Source organism: Nematolebias whitei, chromosome 15, assembly GCF_014905685.2.
Source record: "Nematolebias whitei isolate Nwh7 chromosome 15, NemWhi1, whole genome shotgun sequence".
Lineage (NCBI taxonomy): Eukaryota > Metazoa > Chordata > Actinopteri > Cyprinodontiformes > Rivulidae > Nematolebias > Nematolebias whitei.
This window is the reverse complement of record NC_056512.1, coordinates 29,230,252-29,246,706: the sequence shown is the minus strand read 5'-3', so window position 1 is coordinate 29,246,706 and position 16,455 is coordinate 29,230,252. Positions and strand designations below refer to the sequence as shown.

Sequence of the window (16,455 nt, the reverse complement as noted above, 5' to 3'; positions counted from 1 at the left end):
TTAAGATGTTGGTGTCAGCCGGTACAGCTCTGATAAGCATTCACAGAAGTTCTAGGGGGGTGGGGTTGTGATAGACAAAGCCTTCTTAGTTTACACACATCCCAGGAGAAATTTGATGTCAACCTCCTTCGAGACCAACCAGGGGAGTCAGATTCAGGTAAGCCACAGTTGTTGATATTATTTTTAAGGCAGACTGTTATTTTTCAGCAGCACTGAGTTCTGCTGGTACTTCGATGATTCAAAATGGCCACATTTGTGGGCATTCCACTGGTCCGTGTTTATTAGCACCCTCCAAGGTTGTCCCCAACATGCTGGCGAGTCCCAGAAGCCGCAAGTGGCCTGCAATTCTCACAAATCGCTTCTATCTTACGGTTTAGCTTGTAAATCAGCTGATTTTGAATGCTTGAAGGACAAACCAAACCTTCACACAAGGTCAGCAGCTTTGCCATAGCCAAAACTGCTGCCGCCGTCTTCTTTAATAGCCAATAACATAAGTATCCGACGGTGCCAAAAAGCAGAAACTCTACTATCATGATTCCAAGGATATAAACATCTTCAGTGTCCTCCTGAGACAATACGGAAAGTCACATCAACTTCCAAACCCCCCACGGAGCCATGACATATCCTGCCGCATGCATCTCAGCGGGTCATGAGGGCTCTCCAGGACCCTGTTGCTCGGATGAAAAGATTTTATTGATTGCATTGAAAGTCCAGCTGACCAGGTCCATGATGGTAGTTTATGATTCGGAAGATGTGTAAATCGAAGCTCCGATACACAGGACAGAAAGCAAAAAAGCAGGAGGAGGATGGGAGAGGGGAAGGAAAACATCCCTCTTGCTCGAGGGCGAGTGAGAAAAAAAGAAAATAAATAAAATAAATTGGATGTAGATTAATGACATTTGTAGATCAAAGCTTCATCTTTAAGGGGAATGAAATGTAGGATTAAAACAACTCCTATAAATTTTGCCTTACATAAACGTTTACATACAAAGTATAAATACATGGTTTTATGTGTTGGGTGCAAGGTTCCCAAGAACAATTTTGATTATTTTTCGATTTTAGATCCATGATACTGCTGCGACTAGCTGTCAGCTTGTGTTTGTTCAGAATTAAACCCTGTTTCTTCAAACTGAGGTCATTTAAAGAGCTACCTACAACAATTAAGATACTGATTGTTGTTTGTAACCTTACTATGGAACCCCCTTAAAAAATCAATACACTTCAAGAATGTTTTAGTCATATATATCATGTGGTAATAATAATTATAAATATTAGTAGATATCAGTCAGCTAAAAAAATGAGTAAAGATACGTTGGTACACTTAAAATGGACTAATTCAGTCTGAGATGACACACATCTCTACCATTGTTCTGTTTTAATTGGTTTTGTCTTTATTTTACTTTTCAAATGTATGATTCCTAATCTGCTAACATCTGTAAAACACATGTTAATTAATTGCTTTTAGTCAGCAATTAACTCTGGTTTCATTTAATCCATACATTCTATCAAAACACATGTGAACCCTGTCAAGAATGCATCCAAACCTGTGCTCTATATAAATATAATAATATATAAATAAAGATGAGCTTATTTATGGTAAGAAAATTGTTTCTCCTCATCTGCCAGTTCACAAGTTGCTCACCCTGTGACACTGGATCTTAGTAGGACAGCACCTAAATGTCCACATGTCACCCCCTGAGCCCTGAGACAGACTGACACGAGAGGACGGAGACATTAGTCTTATTGTCCGGAGTAACTCCTCCTTTCTCGCGTCGCGCTTTGGTGAACAGTGAATTATTCAGGGTGAACAAGCTGTTGCAACTTTAAACTCAGTTGTGCACATTTTCATTAACCTCCTTCAGGCCGTGGCAGCTGAGGAGGTGCAGGAGGAGGCTCGATGGGTCAGAGGGACAGAGGCTGCAGCGTTACAGGACAGATAAATCATGCAGGCTAAATCTTCAGCTGCTTGTCGATTGACTACAACTGAATAATTCTGACTCAAGAGGACAAACTGTGCCTGATTGGTTTTCCTTTGATTGACTGTTTAATTATATAATATCACAAATGAAGCTCTCATTGATGAACTGATTAACATTTTAAATATATTGGTATTATTTAACGATTGTTCAGCCATATCCAGTCTCATCTGTCACATGCAGACTTTTTAAATATACAATAGTGAAGTGCTTGTACGTAGAATTACCACTATTTTATTTGAATAGACATTTGTTCAGAGCTGCTGATGAAATAATAAGTTATTGGTCACTTCATTCACAATAAATGATACGTGAAACATATCTCCTGTAATTTTACGTTTTAGATGCAAAAAGGAAAAGAATAGCTTTACTTAAAACAATTCCTCAGTGACCTGTTTTCCTATGATTTGCTAAACTTTCATAACTTTGCTGAATTTATTCTTATTGCAAATTATGTTGAAACATTGCATGAATGCAAACATGTTCATTAAAAATGAAGTTTGCTGCAACTTATTCTCGGTGAGAAATTCTCAAAAAAGTTTAATGTTAGTGTGACTGTTGCATCAAAATATACAAACTTCTTTAAGTTTGGAGTTGAATCATTTCCAAAAATAAAAAAATAAATACATTTGTCTTGTTTCAAATGAAAAGTATGATTAAAAGTTAGACTGTTTCTGGCAGGGTTTATGAACTTTTAGTTTTAGAAAATGAGAGGTTTAGAAATAACAGAGATTCAGTTTAACGTAAAAATCCTTTCCAAAACAATAATCAGTGCAGATTTATAAATGTCGAATGAAAAGACTCTGAGTGGTTTTAAATGTAATGATTATATGCCATATCATAAAATAATACAACAGAAAACTGAATTTAAACAATAAATATATCACTTATAATAAACACTACAGTCAAACATTTGTGGTATTAGGAATTTGCAGGTTACAGAAAGTTTAGCATTAACACGATTAGAGCTTAAAGCAAATCAGTTTGACCCTTTTTAAAAACAAAACCGTTCATGTGCCGTTCATATAAAACTGTATGAATGAAATCAGGAGATTCAGCACATTAGAAAAATGTGTCTCTAATATCTAAGTTAAATAAAAAAAAATTATAATAAGTGTCATCAGACAATTCAGACAAACCAGTAACGAAAACAAATCTTTAGGGTGGAATGATGAAAATTAATTTATATGGTTTGTGTCTTCCATAAAGATATATTAAATTTAGCAACATTGCTAATATGTGGGAGGAACTTGTTTTAGACCTTTGAACACATTTTGTTCATTAAACTTTGATTGTTCATGTTATGTAAGGCCTTATCACCACAAGAACAAAAATGATTTGAACAAATTTGGTTTGAAGGATTTAGTCATGTTAATTACACATTGTTTCAAATTTTCTAAAATGATTAATAACATTAAAGTTACTCAATTGTGTTTCAAGAACTGAATAGGGTTTCACCATTTCCTAACACATTAAATACCTGCTTCACTCTTTTTGTCTCCTCAAAAACTCTTGTATAAACGTGACACTGTGCCGCCCTCTTGTGCAGTTTGAACAAACTGCAGAAAAGTGGGGTTTCGCGTTTTTGTGAATAAAATGCATCTTCCTTCCATCCATTATCTTTACATGCTTCTTCCTTTCATGCAACATTTAATTTCTGTCACTAAAATGACTTTGTGTCATATGTGAACTTGTAGCTCTTTTTAATACCTCAGCAGAGAAAGAGACATGTGATCATCTGCACATCCACTTAAAACCTGAATGTTTTCTTGGTCAACAGAACAATTGTATTTTTATATTGCATGCTTTATAATTTGTTAAAACAAACAAACAAACAAAAAGTATATTGACTTTGTTTGTGATGGCAAAAATATTCAATCTAAGGGTTTTCCAGACAATTCACAGTTTCACTAAAAACAGATTTACTATAGGATTTGAAGTCAAGAAACATTTAGGTGTTTCTGTCTAGACAGCTTTTAACTAAAGGATAAGTATTTGCTTAATGGCTCGTATTTTAACTGTTTCTGAACACATTTAATGAAACGTTTGAGCAGCGAAACAACTGAAATCTCTCAGAGAATACAACTGTCTTGAAGGACACACAAGTAGACCTATAGGTCAAAGTTTTATTCAGTATCCATAAAGGTTCATTTGGGAGAATGCTGCAAATGTTTGTGTGACTAAACAATTGTGCTAATGTCTTAAATCATCTATTTCTTTATCATTTGTTTCCAAGCAGCCTTTATTTGTTGTCTCCTAAAATAGTCCTGATGAATATTTCTTCAAGCTACCTTTTTTTTTTTCATTTACCTTTTATTCATACAGATAGTCTCATTGAGCCACGAGAACTCATTTTCAAGTGAGACCTGTTTTGGGGAGCACTTAAAAACATTTAAAAATTAATTTGACTTAAGTTGCTTTTTTACTCATTTTGAGTTTAATGCATTTCCATTTTTGTTTGTTTGTTTGCTGATTCATTTAATTCTGACTAATGAATCATTCAAGCACTAAAAAGGCTCGCAAACTGGGATAAACTGGCGCTGTGTCAATGTATATAAATAATGCGCATAGTGAATATCCTCCCTTACTGTCATTTTCTTAAGTTGCATCTAAAAAGATGACACAGATAACAGTTATTAACGGAATTTTTTTCATATAGCGGGTGATCAAAGATGCATCAGTTTTTTAAAGTTGTTCCAGGTTTATTATTATTATTATTATTATTACTATTATTTTTATCATACGTTTAACTTAATAAATAAATAAATAACCTAGCAGAATTTTTCCTTAGATAGATAACTTTACTAATTGGCTTTTTATGTATGTGAATGTTTTTGTACAGTGCCCTGAGACAACTTCTGTTGTGACTTGCGATATATAAATAAAGTTAATTGAACAAAATCGAAATTTTAATCGTTTAATTCACAGATATCATAAAAATTATGTTTATATATGATATCTATAGGTTTCTCTATTTCCGGAAGTGACGTTGACCTTTTTCCGGTATGGCCTGTGAGCTGTTCCGGTAGCTGCTGTCGCTGCCTGTCAACATCACTCACCCCCAGAAGACTTCTGTGTCCACGTTTTGTTTTGTTTTATCTCTTTTTCTCAGTTTTTGTCTGTGAATCGACACCTCATGTCTTCCACCACGCCCATGTTCCAGGTAAAGCCCGTGTGCGGCGGCGACATAAAGATCGACTTGCCGACCTGCATGTACAAGTTACCGAATGTCCACGCGCAGCAGCAAGAGAGCAGCTGCAGCTCCGAGCACGCGCTTCAGGTAACTTTAAGAATTCAGTTTGGACGAGCTTTTGTAGACTTGTCGGTGTATATTTTGTTCTAATTTATATTTCTCTTCAAAGAGACGCGTTGACGTCGCTCATCTTGTTAGCATTTAGCCAAGTTAGCTTACGCTTAGCTTCATGAGTAATGAATGCCATGATGGTAAAAGAGCTGATGCAACGTTGTTGCTCAGCTTTACTGTTCAATCCAGATGAGCTTCAATGGATGGAGACTACTATTATGGCGTTTTAAGCTTTCCCTTATTGTTGGTAATCAATTATGATCATTATGAGATAAGAGAAAGAACTGGAAGTGGCAGAAATAAAGATGTTGAGGTTCTCCATAGGAGTGACAAGGATGGATGAGATTAAGAATGAGATCATCAGAGGTACAGCACAGGTTGAACAACTGGGAGATAAAGTTAGAGAGTCCAGACTGAGATGGTTTTGGCCATGTCCAGAGGAGGGACAGTGGGTATATTGGTAGAAGGAGGTTAGAAATGCAGCTGCCAGGAAAAAGACACAGCGGAGATATATGGATGCAGTTAGAGAGGACATGGAGGTAGTTGGAGTGAGGACAGAGTGAGATGGAGGAGGATGACTCGCTGTGACGACCCCTGAAGAGGGAAACACCGAAAGAAGTAGATGAAATAATGACTTAGGAGATCTGCTCCAGCTGTATAGACACAGTGCTGCTTATGCCTCTTTCATATTTGTATTATAGTACCGGTACCTTCTTTTAGATTTTGTAGATGCTGGGCAGGGAAGTGTTGCCATACTCTGTAAGCAACAGGTTGTTTTACCCAAACTAATGCGAGCAGCTTCAGTCCTTAAACAGTCTCCTGTGAAAATGTGTTTTTGTGCATATGTGCACCCTTAAAGGTCATGCAGGTAATTTTCATGTTTTGGCAGTAGTTGAACAGATCGTTTCATAGTTTGAAAAATTCAGGACTAGGAGTAAATTGTGACTTGTAAATTAATCTATCAGTTGTGTAATCTATTGTATTTAGCGGGACATGCTGGTTGTAGTGTTCATTGTGCGCATTTATTTTTGATGGCATGAGTGTATTTTTCCATGATTCTCCAGGTGTATTTTTTAAATGTTGTCACGTTCCAGCTTATTCTTTCACTTGTGCTTCGACAATGCAACATAGGTGCACAAAGCGTCGCCTCTGAACAAGTTATATGTTTTAATGTACTGTATGTTGTTTAGAAAACGGAAAAATACAGCTCTCACTGTAATATTCAGGGAATCAGTTTATGACTGTAGAATGACAGGATTCATCTTGTTTAAAGGTGTTTAGAAGTACTCATTAACTCATTAATTATTCTGTTTTATAAACTTACATCTATTGTTTCTTTTGGTTTAGGATTTCTTGGACACAAAGACAGTGTGACCGTGTTTAATTTGAATTTTCAGTCTTTTGGAGGAAAAAAAAAACACTTGAAACTAACATTTAACTTGCGAATGACAATTTAGTTGGAGGCTAGGGTTTGTCTGCAAGCCTTTAATTTGTGTTTCTTGCATAATAAGTTTATACTGTGGAGTTTGTTTTTGTAGACTACCCCCCCCCCCCCCCCCCCGTTTATTCTGCTTGACTTGTGCATGTTGAATTTTAGTGGAACACAATATTAGAAAAAAAAAAACTTGTCTGATTTTACTGTTTAATACTGCAATGGCAATACCAAGTTCAAGCAACTTTAGTATCCCCAAGGGGCAATTTGTTTCACAGTCAGTAGGCACACAAAACATCCACACTAGACAAGACACTGAGACATTATCAGTTGTGATAAACTCATATTTTCCCTACTTTCTCTTCTAATATATAAACCAAGGCCAGAGGGAGTCTGTTGGATAATGTTTTTACTCATATAAGAAGCAGCAAAAACAGTAAATAAGATGGTCTGCATTGTATTTATCTGTGTATATGTTTGCTGTGTATTTCTGAAATTAATGTATTTAACAAGTTTCAGCTCAGTGTCATCAATGCATTAAGCAGCTTCCTGTTGGAACAACCAGTATCTCTCTTTTTTTTTTTCATTCAAACTTTATTTATACAGGTTAATCCCATTGAGCCTCAGGGACTCATTTACAAGAGAGACCTGATAGACCTCTCATAAGATGATGGAGATTGAGAAAATTGTTGATAGCTGTTTGTTTTTTCTCTCTTCCATTTGTGATTTTCAACTCTACAATATTTTTTTTCCTGTCTCCAGAACAGAGAGGTGGACCCAGCAATCAAGGCTCTGGAGGCTCGTCAGGATGAGATCTTGAGGAAGCTGTACGAGCTGAAAGCAGCAGTGGAAGGCCTCGCCAAGACGGTGACAACCCCAGATGCAGACCTGGATGTGACCTTCAGCAGCGGCTTCTCGTCACAAAGCTCCACGATGTTGAAAGGCAGCACAGACCTGGACACACTTCTGGGGAAGGTAAGGAGGTGCTTCATTTTCATAATCGAAGGCACTGCTCCTGCAAGGACAATTACAAATAACAGCATTTTCTGGTTGTGTTGTGTAGACTGCATTAAGTTCTCAGCTTGCTCCTGTTGGATTTAGTCTCTGATTGGTACTCGTTTGTTCCAGTTGTAGGGGCCTTGCTTAATAAATATTACTCACCTTCTTTATTCATAAGGATCTTGGCGCTCTCCGTGACATCGTCATAAATGCCAACCCGGCGCAGCCTCCCATCACCTTGCTGGTTCTCCACAGCCTGCTGTGTCAGCACTACCAGGTGCTCTCCACAGTCCACGTCCACTCCTCAGTTAGCAGCGTGTCACCACAGCTCCTGTCCTGCCTCGGCCCCCGCCATCCAGACAGCTACGCCCGCCATCTGTTCCAACTGGGCTTCACCCTCATATGGAAAGAGGGTACGCTCACAGTAACACTTTTTTTTTTTCTAGTCAGACAAGTTCAGAGAACAAGATTTTCCATTAATATCAAATTATTGTTTTTGCTCAAACGTCATGGCGTGCTGCTCCCGAGTGGGGATTTTGAAATCCTGGTGTATTCATACTGTAGGAGTGATGGGTGGCAGGAGGTCACACATTACATTCCAGAAAACTGAGTTTGTCTTCATAACTTCTTTCCTGAAAGTCTTTGGAGGCTGTTTTCTGTTCCTCCTCCTGTTACTTCTTCCTCTTGGTTTCTCTCTTTCCTGCCCCCTCACCCTGTTTCTTGCACTCTCATTAGCTGCCGCTCCTGACATCTCACTCAATCACTCCTCTCTCACTGACTCCTTTAAAATATTTATTATGCTAGATGTTTAGTTGGAGACGGGCGTGTCTGCACGCGCTCACAAATCAGGTTCTATCTTTCACACATAACGATTAGTGGCGGAAATCTGAACTATTCATTCTGCAACTTTAATTGTTTTTTGTTCAAATTTGTTTCTGCTACTTTGACTTTTATACATGTTATTTATTTATTTGTGTAAATTGTATGTTCATCGAGCGTGTGACCATACCGACAACAAATTCCATGTATGTTTGAGCACACTTGGCCAATGAAGTGATTCTGATTCTAACATTACTGTCCAACAAGAAAACCTGCCTTATTGTGTTGTATTCTGAACCTTGCTCTAGTTATTTATGGAAATAGAAGATGCAGAATTGGCTGTTACTGCACATCCTGATCCACTCTTCTAACACACAGCCATCAGCCGCGCTCTGTAATTTTAATGTAATCTCATGTGAAAGTGTGGAGGTGGATCTCTGCTCAGCTCATCGAATATTCTAAAACTTAATTACTGTGCTGTTTACCATGTCAAAGTAATTACAACATGGACATATAAACATTTAAGTAGGAGTTCTGCTACTTTACTGTGTGATTAAGAGGTGGTGGTTTATTTGATTAATAGTAGTAATTAAGAGAAACAAAGCAAACAGTAGAATATGTAACGTACAGTTCAGATTACTTTAGGTTGTATTTCTGTTTTGTCTCAGACGATTCGTAATCTTGACGTAGCTTGATTATTATTGATTTTTGTTATCTGCAGTTCCAAAACTGGAGATGAAATTCAGCGTCCGCAACATGTGTCCCATCCAGGGTGAGGCCAACGTGGCGCGCTTCCTCTTCAAGCTGCTGGCTCCCTACCCCAGTGACCCAGCCGTCGCCACGCTGGTGGACAGCTGGGTGGACACAGCTTTCTTCCAGCTGGCAGAAGGCAGCGCCAAGGAGCGGGCCGCTGTGCTCCGGGCCCTCAACTCCGCACTGGGTCGCAGCCCCTGGTTGGCCGGACCGGAGTTCTCCCTGGCTGATATCGCCTGCTACTGCTGTGTGCTGCAGAGCGGCTCAGCACCCTCTGCTCCTGCTAATGTCCAACGCTGGATCGAGTCCTGCGGGAACCTGGGACACTTCAGTCCTGCCAAGCTACTTCTGCAGTGACCGGCGCTGTCTGGACCCAGATGCAAAGGGAAAAGAGGGGCATTAGAATAATAAAGTATCTCAGCTGTAGCCATGTCTCAGATTCCTTCTGATACTTCCCCTCCTTACTGTAGTACATCACTGCACTAACAGACTCTTCACTCAAAGTGGCTAATGTTAAAGTAACTTTAAAGTATTTATGCTGCTTTTATAAAACAGGGAGGAAGCATGAGAGGACTAGAAGACAAAGGCTTGGTGGTGGGTTAAAATACCTGTACTGACAGTAAAGTTGTTAAACACACACACACTGCAGACCCTCCACCAACTGTGTGCCTAACATGATCCTGTTCTAAATGTGTTAATGTGTGGTCAGAGGTGTTACGTGTTTTCACAGGTAATACTTTATACCATTTGTTTTTCTTAAAACATTAAAACTTCTAATTTGGATGAAACTTTCAACTTGAGTTTGTCTTATTAAACTAGATAGTATAAAACTATTTACAGGGAAAAAAGTGTTTTCTAAAGTGAATATTTGTGCTCTACAGGTGGGATTACCAGGTTTAAATGACTATTTCTATTTGACAGGAAAAACTGGCCATAATTTAGGTTTTGGTTTGCAGAAGTTAAATTGTTCAGCTTTAAGTCAAATTTTGGACAGAAATAACTGCTTTACATATGATGATTGATATTGACTCAGTGCTAATGTTTAAATATCAGTGTGTGAAATTTGTCAAATGTGAAGCAAAGTAAAATCAAAGATTAGTTCTGATTAAATCACATGTTATGGCTGTATTAGGTTATGGCCAGGTCACTTATTAGTCATTAGTAGTGGTACCTAATCAAAGAAAACCATGTCAAGTTTAAACAACATTTAAAATTGTTGCAAAAAGATTTGAACTTTCAGACTTAATATGGGAAATTATTTATAAGAGAACAATATATACTTAGTTTTTTGTTTCTAGCGAGCTGTTTTCAGATTCAGACTTAATTTATCCCCAAAGGGACATTCAGTTGGGCAGTTTCCAGAGCTCCACATACGCTCATATACCTAAAAACAAAAAAATATTAAAAGTATTGTAACAAACCTCATCCTTTTTTCCTGGAATTATTAGCATTTTCAAGTGAGGATTATAATTTCTGCTGCGATCCTTTACAAACACACCTGAGATGTTCTGCAATCAGTGCTTTCTTATCGGCTGATGCGAACAAACTCCCAGCTCCTCGTTAGCAGTGGTGGTTCACATCTGGGAGCTCCAGATCTGTGTAATCCTTTCCGACTATATAGGCAGTTTTGCAGAAATTCACAAAAATTTGCACACCTTAACATTAATAGATGCAACAATGTTTGGAAAATAAAAACTACAACTATGATTTATTGTACTTTTTGGATTGGTTCCTCGGGGGTTTATGTTTTTGACAGGTTTGGTCCACGAGGAGCTGCAGCACAAGTGTGTTTGTATTCTCCGACAGCCTCCTGTTGGTCTCCAGGCGACTGTCTGACAAGATGAAAGCTCTTAGCTGACATCTGGGCTCATTCATGGTGAGGGATATACTTGAGACTGCATGCTCTGCATCTTCATGCCAACATGGGGCGCTTACAAAACACCAATTAGTATCTTTGGATGCAGCCAAGGCCATGTGCAAATAAGGCAGCGTATCTGATCATGTCACTAATCGAATTACTTCGTATTTGTTTACACGGAGGGGAAAAAGGCAAGCAAATTAATTTTTCTGGTTCCTTTACATAGAAAAACAAACAGAGATGCATATTCATAAGAAAAAAGCATAACCGGAAGATGATTTTCTCGTTCTTTTTTAATTCATTCCGACGTCAGTGTATGATTGTCAATCATAAAATTATCATTCTGGAGTGTCACAAATGTTTGCTATACTAATCAAATCTGGACTAGGAGGAAAACCAAATCTGAGCGGAACTACCTGAAATGACTTGTTTTAGCACATTATGGTTTGATTTTGTGAAAGTCTCAAGTTTAGGACTCGGTCACCAAAGGGCACACGCTGCTGTTGTATCTCAAAAGCTGAATGCGCTCAAAGTAATCGTCAGTCAGAAAGTTTCTCTGTGAGGTCAACAGGTTGCCCTTCTGGCTGAAGAGACGCTGGACGGGAGCAGTGGAAGGCAGGGTGGTGTTGTACTTTAGGAAGAGCTGCTTTACTCGAGGGAAGTCCTGTAAGCACTCCAGACTCTTCCCCATCCCTTCGACATATTTGCGGATCTCTTCCATTACGCCCCGGCGCTGGATCTGTGTGGTCGTCTTCGCCGAGCCGTAGCTGAAGAAGTCGTCCTCGGATTTGATTGTCGACAGATTGCAACTGGTGTTCGCCTCGGCCGCCTCACTGGTATCCATCTGGGACGCCTCGGTGGCCAGCAGGGAGCACATTTCCTCCCTCTCGGACGCCGCCATCCACCACAAGCGGAACTGAGGAGTCGTCGCGGTGGCAATCTTTGCCTCGGTGCTTGAGAAGAACTCCTGGAAGCGCACGTCGATAGCCATCACAATGCTGTTGATAACATCGCCGAAGTAGTTCGCAGCGTCTTTTTGCTCTTTTAGCTTGTTCTTCAAACTGAGAACGGTCGGGATGACGAGACCCAGGTAACATTTTTGCTCCGCCTGGAAAAGTTCAAGTGCAAATGCAAGCGGGTGGAACACGGTTACGTACTCTCTCAGGAAGGCGATTTCCTCTGGCTGCAGGCGTGGCACCTCCAGGCAGACACAAAGCTGCGTCAGCTCCAGTTCAGTGAGAGACACGATCTTCTGCACGACGCAGTACTCCATATTCCAGCGTATAACAGCAGGGACGATGAGCGCCATCTTCCCAATCTCCCCTGCAATGTTCATCTCAACCTGGAGATGGTGGCACTTGTTCCAGATCCCAAACACCTTTGCCATGGAGCTGTAATGTAGCTGGCACATAGGCCCTTGCGAGATGGCCTGCCAGAAGTCCTCAGTGACGATCTGCTCCAGAGTGTGTGATGCACAGCGCTGCACTGGAGGCAGAAACAGAAGCATGTCCTGCTCTGGCTCACCCTCCAGAACCGTGCTCACGCTCTCGTAGAACCCAACGTCATCCTCGTTCTCTTGGCCCTCCATTACGAAATCTTTGAAGACACTGATAAAGGGGCTGCCATTGTCCGTGACCGTGGTCTGAACTTTACTTTCGATGTTATACGTCACATGGACATCGTGTATTCGTCCAGCAATGGTGTCGTACGTGATCCTGTCATTTAGGCGCGTGAACCCTAGAGCAGCCGACTTCCTCTCCAGAGAATCAGTGTCGATCCAGTGACACGTCATCCCAAAGTAGCTTCTGTTGTTGGCTGTCCAGATGTCTGCCGTGGTGCAAACGTACTGGATGTTGCTGAGTTTGGCCATCAGCTCCTCTCGCATCCTGGAAAAACCCTGGTCCACCTTGGTGAACAGGGTCACCCTGTCCATGACCTTTAGCCCTTCGGTCAAACACGCGATCAGTTTCTTAAAACCAGGCTGATCCAGCACGTAAAACGACTGGCAGTCCTCTACGATGAAGCCGAAGACGAGATCATCGATCTTCGACTGGGTCATGGATTTGGAGATGATGTCTGCTTTGAGTTTTTTCAGCTGCAGGTGTCTGCTCTCTGCACCGTGGTACTCTTCTTTCTTCCTTCCTCTCTTTGCATCTGGCCTGGCGTCACAGCCCAAGTGTGTTCTCTGAAATAAAGAAATAAAGTGACACAGATTTATGCTGGCTAAACAGGAAGGGCTGCTCTTTTTAGTGTTCCAAATTTGTCCCAGTTTAGGAACTGTCACACAAATAAAAACAAAACAAACCAACTCATAACAAGCAGTTTTATCTTCTGTGTTAAGCTGAGCCTGCAGCGCCATCATGGCTGGAGATGCAGCTGCAGTGTAACGTTACTACAGAGTAGCTACTCATTCATTGACTCTTTCAGACATTAACGCACAGTGAGAGGGAAGCTGACACGTTCATTAAAGTAACTTTCTGTGACTTACATCTAAATGTTTCTTTAGGTTTGATGTGGAGGTTTTCGACGTGGACAGCAGATTGACCCTCGGCAAACACAGATTACACTGAACGATGATATTTTTCCCCTGATCTGCCTTGTACGTGAAATGGTGGCGATAACGCCAAGTATTAATGGCTGATTTAGTCTCTCCGCTGCTTTCATTGTGCTCCACATCCAAGGCGGATGTTGTATTTGCTACAACGGACATGCTAAAAGAAAGAAAAAGTATCGTAATCCGTATTAGTAATCTCGATTACACGTAAAGTAACGATGGCGGTAGAGAAATCCTCATGAAAAAAAAGGGGGCAGGCCTTTTGGTTTAGATGATGCCAGGCGGAGTGGAGGAGCATGCGCAGTAGTAAATTAGCAGGACTGTTTGGAAGTGCGCATGCGCAGTATATCGATGGCCGCTATCATGAAAACGTCATAGTCTTACTTTACAAATTTTATTTTTTTCATTTTACAGAGCTTTGGCGCCACCAACATCCAATGAAAGTCATAATGTCTTTTTAATAAAATGAAATTATTCTATGTAAAACTGACGTCTGATCAGTGGCAAAGCTTATTTGATTGTTTTGAGTTTTTCCTCACCAAATGAAAGCAAGCCTATAATGTACTATATATTTGACAAGTTTATTATCTTCTTGGCATTTCTTTTATTACCATTTAGTACAGATTGTATTTGTTTCCTTTCTAATTTATTTTTGAGCTGACACTCTTGGAAAAACACTCAATAATAAGTTCAAGTTCAAGTAGGTTTATTGTCATTTCTCTCTATGTGACAAATACTTTGGCACAGTTGCTGCTGTTTGAAACAAACAGCACTTTATAACACTTTAACACATTTAACACACTTTTTTACTTCATAGCACTTTAACACATATTTAATATTTCTAATAAAGGTGAATTATCGTATATGATTATCAGTAAAAATAACGTTGATGTTTTGGTTTGATATATTCTGAACAGATGAAATAAAGACCGAGCTGTTTAGTCACAGAGACAATAAAATGGTTTGGACATCACTTCAGAAAACTTGAAGTACTGAGATAATTGAGGGTGGGATCACTGAGACTTCAAGCTGCTTCAAGGACAGCACAGCTATCAAAGTTCTGGTTTCTATCAAAGGATGCCTGAAAATTATGTTGGACCATCGGGCTTTTAAAAGACAACAAGCAAAACAAAAGCTAAACAGGAAGCGATCCACTGCAACAAAATCCATCAGGGGGTGACTTAAAAATAAGTCAAGATGTAAAGACTAAAGATGTAACCATTTACTGTACCCAGTGACTGAATGGAACAGACTCCAAGACCATAAGGAATGAACAATGCTTTTATTTACAGTGAATACTAATAATACTATTCTGCAACTTGGCTCGGGACTGGAACCCTGGAGAGTAAGGACAAGAGTTAGTTTGGTGGTCTTGTCTTTAGGATGATTCAAGATATAAGCACTCTTACAGTTAGAGTGCTTAAAACTCTTACAGTTAGAGCAAGGGGTCATTGCAGGAATGGTGGTCCAGTGGTTCCAGTAATCACGAAGGAGAGAGTTCCAGGTAAGTCATATATCGGTGAGCAAGTGGTGAAAGGCGAAGAACAGCTGAAGTGACAAGACGTCCTAAGATCAGGGGAGTCCAAGCACAGGAGGAACACAGGAGTCAGTGCTGAAACACGGGGGAATAAATAAGGAATGGTAAAGTGGCTAGGAACACAACTTATAATGCACCAGCGTCGAAGGGAAGTCATCTACTGCCATGTATATTTCTGCAGCTCATCAAGGGAAGGGTCCACAGGTGTGGCTAGTTGGCGCCATCTTGTGACTTGAAGCTGCAGGGAAAAAAACTGAAACTCCTCAAAAAGACCAGTCAAATAAAAGCTTAGATTTGAACTTCATCACTTTAAAACAGGCTCAAACACTTTGCAATGGAAGTCATTTATAAAGAAGAGAAGTGAAGCATTTAATGGAGAAGATGCAACATTTCTAGGACAAAATGTTTAGTCTAAATGGAGAAATAGCTTTTTAAGGCACAAGGCACACTATGTTGATATTCTTGCTTAAAAATTATATTAAAGAAGGGGATTTTTTTCTTTTTGTTCAGCAGAATATTGTCATTTTGACAAGTCAAACAAGTGTTAATGTAATATACAAGTAATGATTGTTCTATATTTAATCTATTTTATTGACGTTTGGGGAAAAGCATGTACAAAGTAAAACAATTACAAATCCTATTTTTATTTTATATAAAGAGCTATAAGAGTCATTAGTAGGAAGTGCAATGGTGCAACAAATATATTATTACATTAGTTGAAATTGTTAAAATGTTATGATTTGGTTGAATTTAGTATTTTACAAGTCATGTATAAAACTCATAAAAATATTACCCCCAAATGTTCAATTAAAATTAGTTAAAAAAGAGAGTCATTATAATTTTAAGGGAATGGAAATGTTTATAACACCTCCATTTAGAACTAGTCTGAAGGAGCTGCGTTGTTGTAATTCAGGGAATACGATCGTGGAATTGCTTTGATATCACCATAAAAATTTCTAGAACAATTTATATGTTTAAAAAGATAATTACGGTAAAGTTGTTGGTGCAAGGTAAAGGATGCCTGATATTTTTTTGTTTTCAATTTGGAGATTGTTCAAGTGTAGGTTGTTGTTTGTTTGTAGTTATTTTGTACTTTTTTAAATAAGGGGCAGATATACGTTTTTTTTTTCTACTTCCTGCACCCTTTACATTCAATGTTTTTTTTTCTTTTTGACAAATTTGTTTTGTTTCTTTTAAATGAATGAATAAATTAATAAAATAAA

At 39.1% G+C, this 16,455-nt stretch overlaps 2 protein-coding genes across 2 annotated transcripts in view; both read left to right on the top strand.

The window, feature by feature from the left end:
• LOC119421599 (septin-9) overlaps positions 1–16,455 on the top strand; it is a 916,196-nt gene that overhangs the window by 591,964 nt on the left and 307,777 nt on the right. The gene's annotated exons all lie outside the window — the stretch shown is intronic.
• On the top strand, positions 4,974–10,064 carry aimp2 (aminoacyl tRNA synthetase complex interacting multifunctional protein 2). Its single transcript, XM_037688950.1, has 4 exons — positions 4,974–5,256; positions 7,475–7,687; positions 7,890–8,124; positions 9,252–10,064. The coding sequence occupies exons 1-4, from the start codon at positions 5,113–5,115 to the stop codon at positions 9,638–9,640; spliced, it is 981 nt and encodes a 326-aa protein (XP_037544878.1). The 5' UTR covers positions 4,974–5,112; the 3' UTR covers positions 9,641–10,064.

Bases quoted from the DNA above. Each gene is read 5' to 3' on its own strand.
- aimp2 (XM_037688950.1), top strand. From the start codon at position 5,113: ATGTCTTCCACCACGCCCATGTTCCAGGTAAAGCCCGTGTGCGGCGGC. The intron at 7,688-7,889 runs GTAAGGAGGTGC...TTTATTCATAAG, and splicing joins TGGACACACTTCTGGGGAAG to GATCTTGGCGCTCTCCGTGA. The intron at 8,125-9,251 runs GTACGCTCACAG...TGTTATCTGCAG, and splicing joins CACCCTCATATGGAAAGAGG to TTCCAAAACTGGAGATGAAA.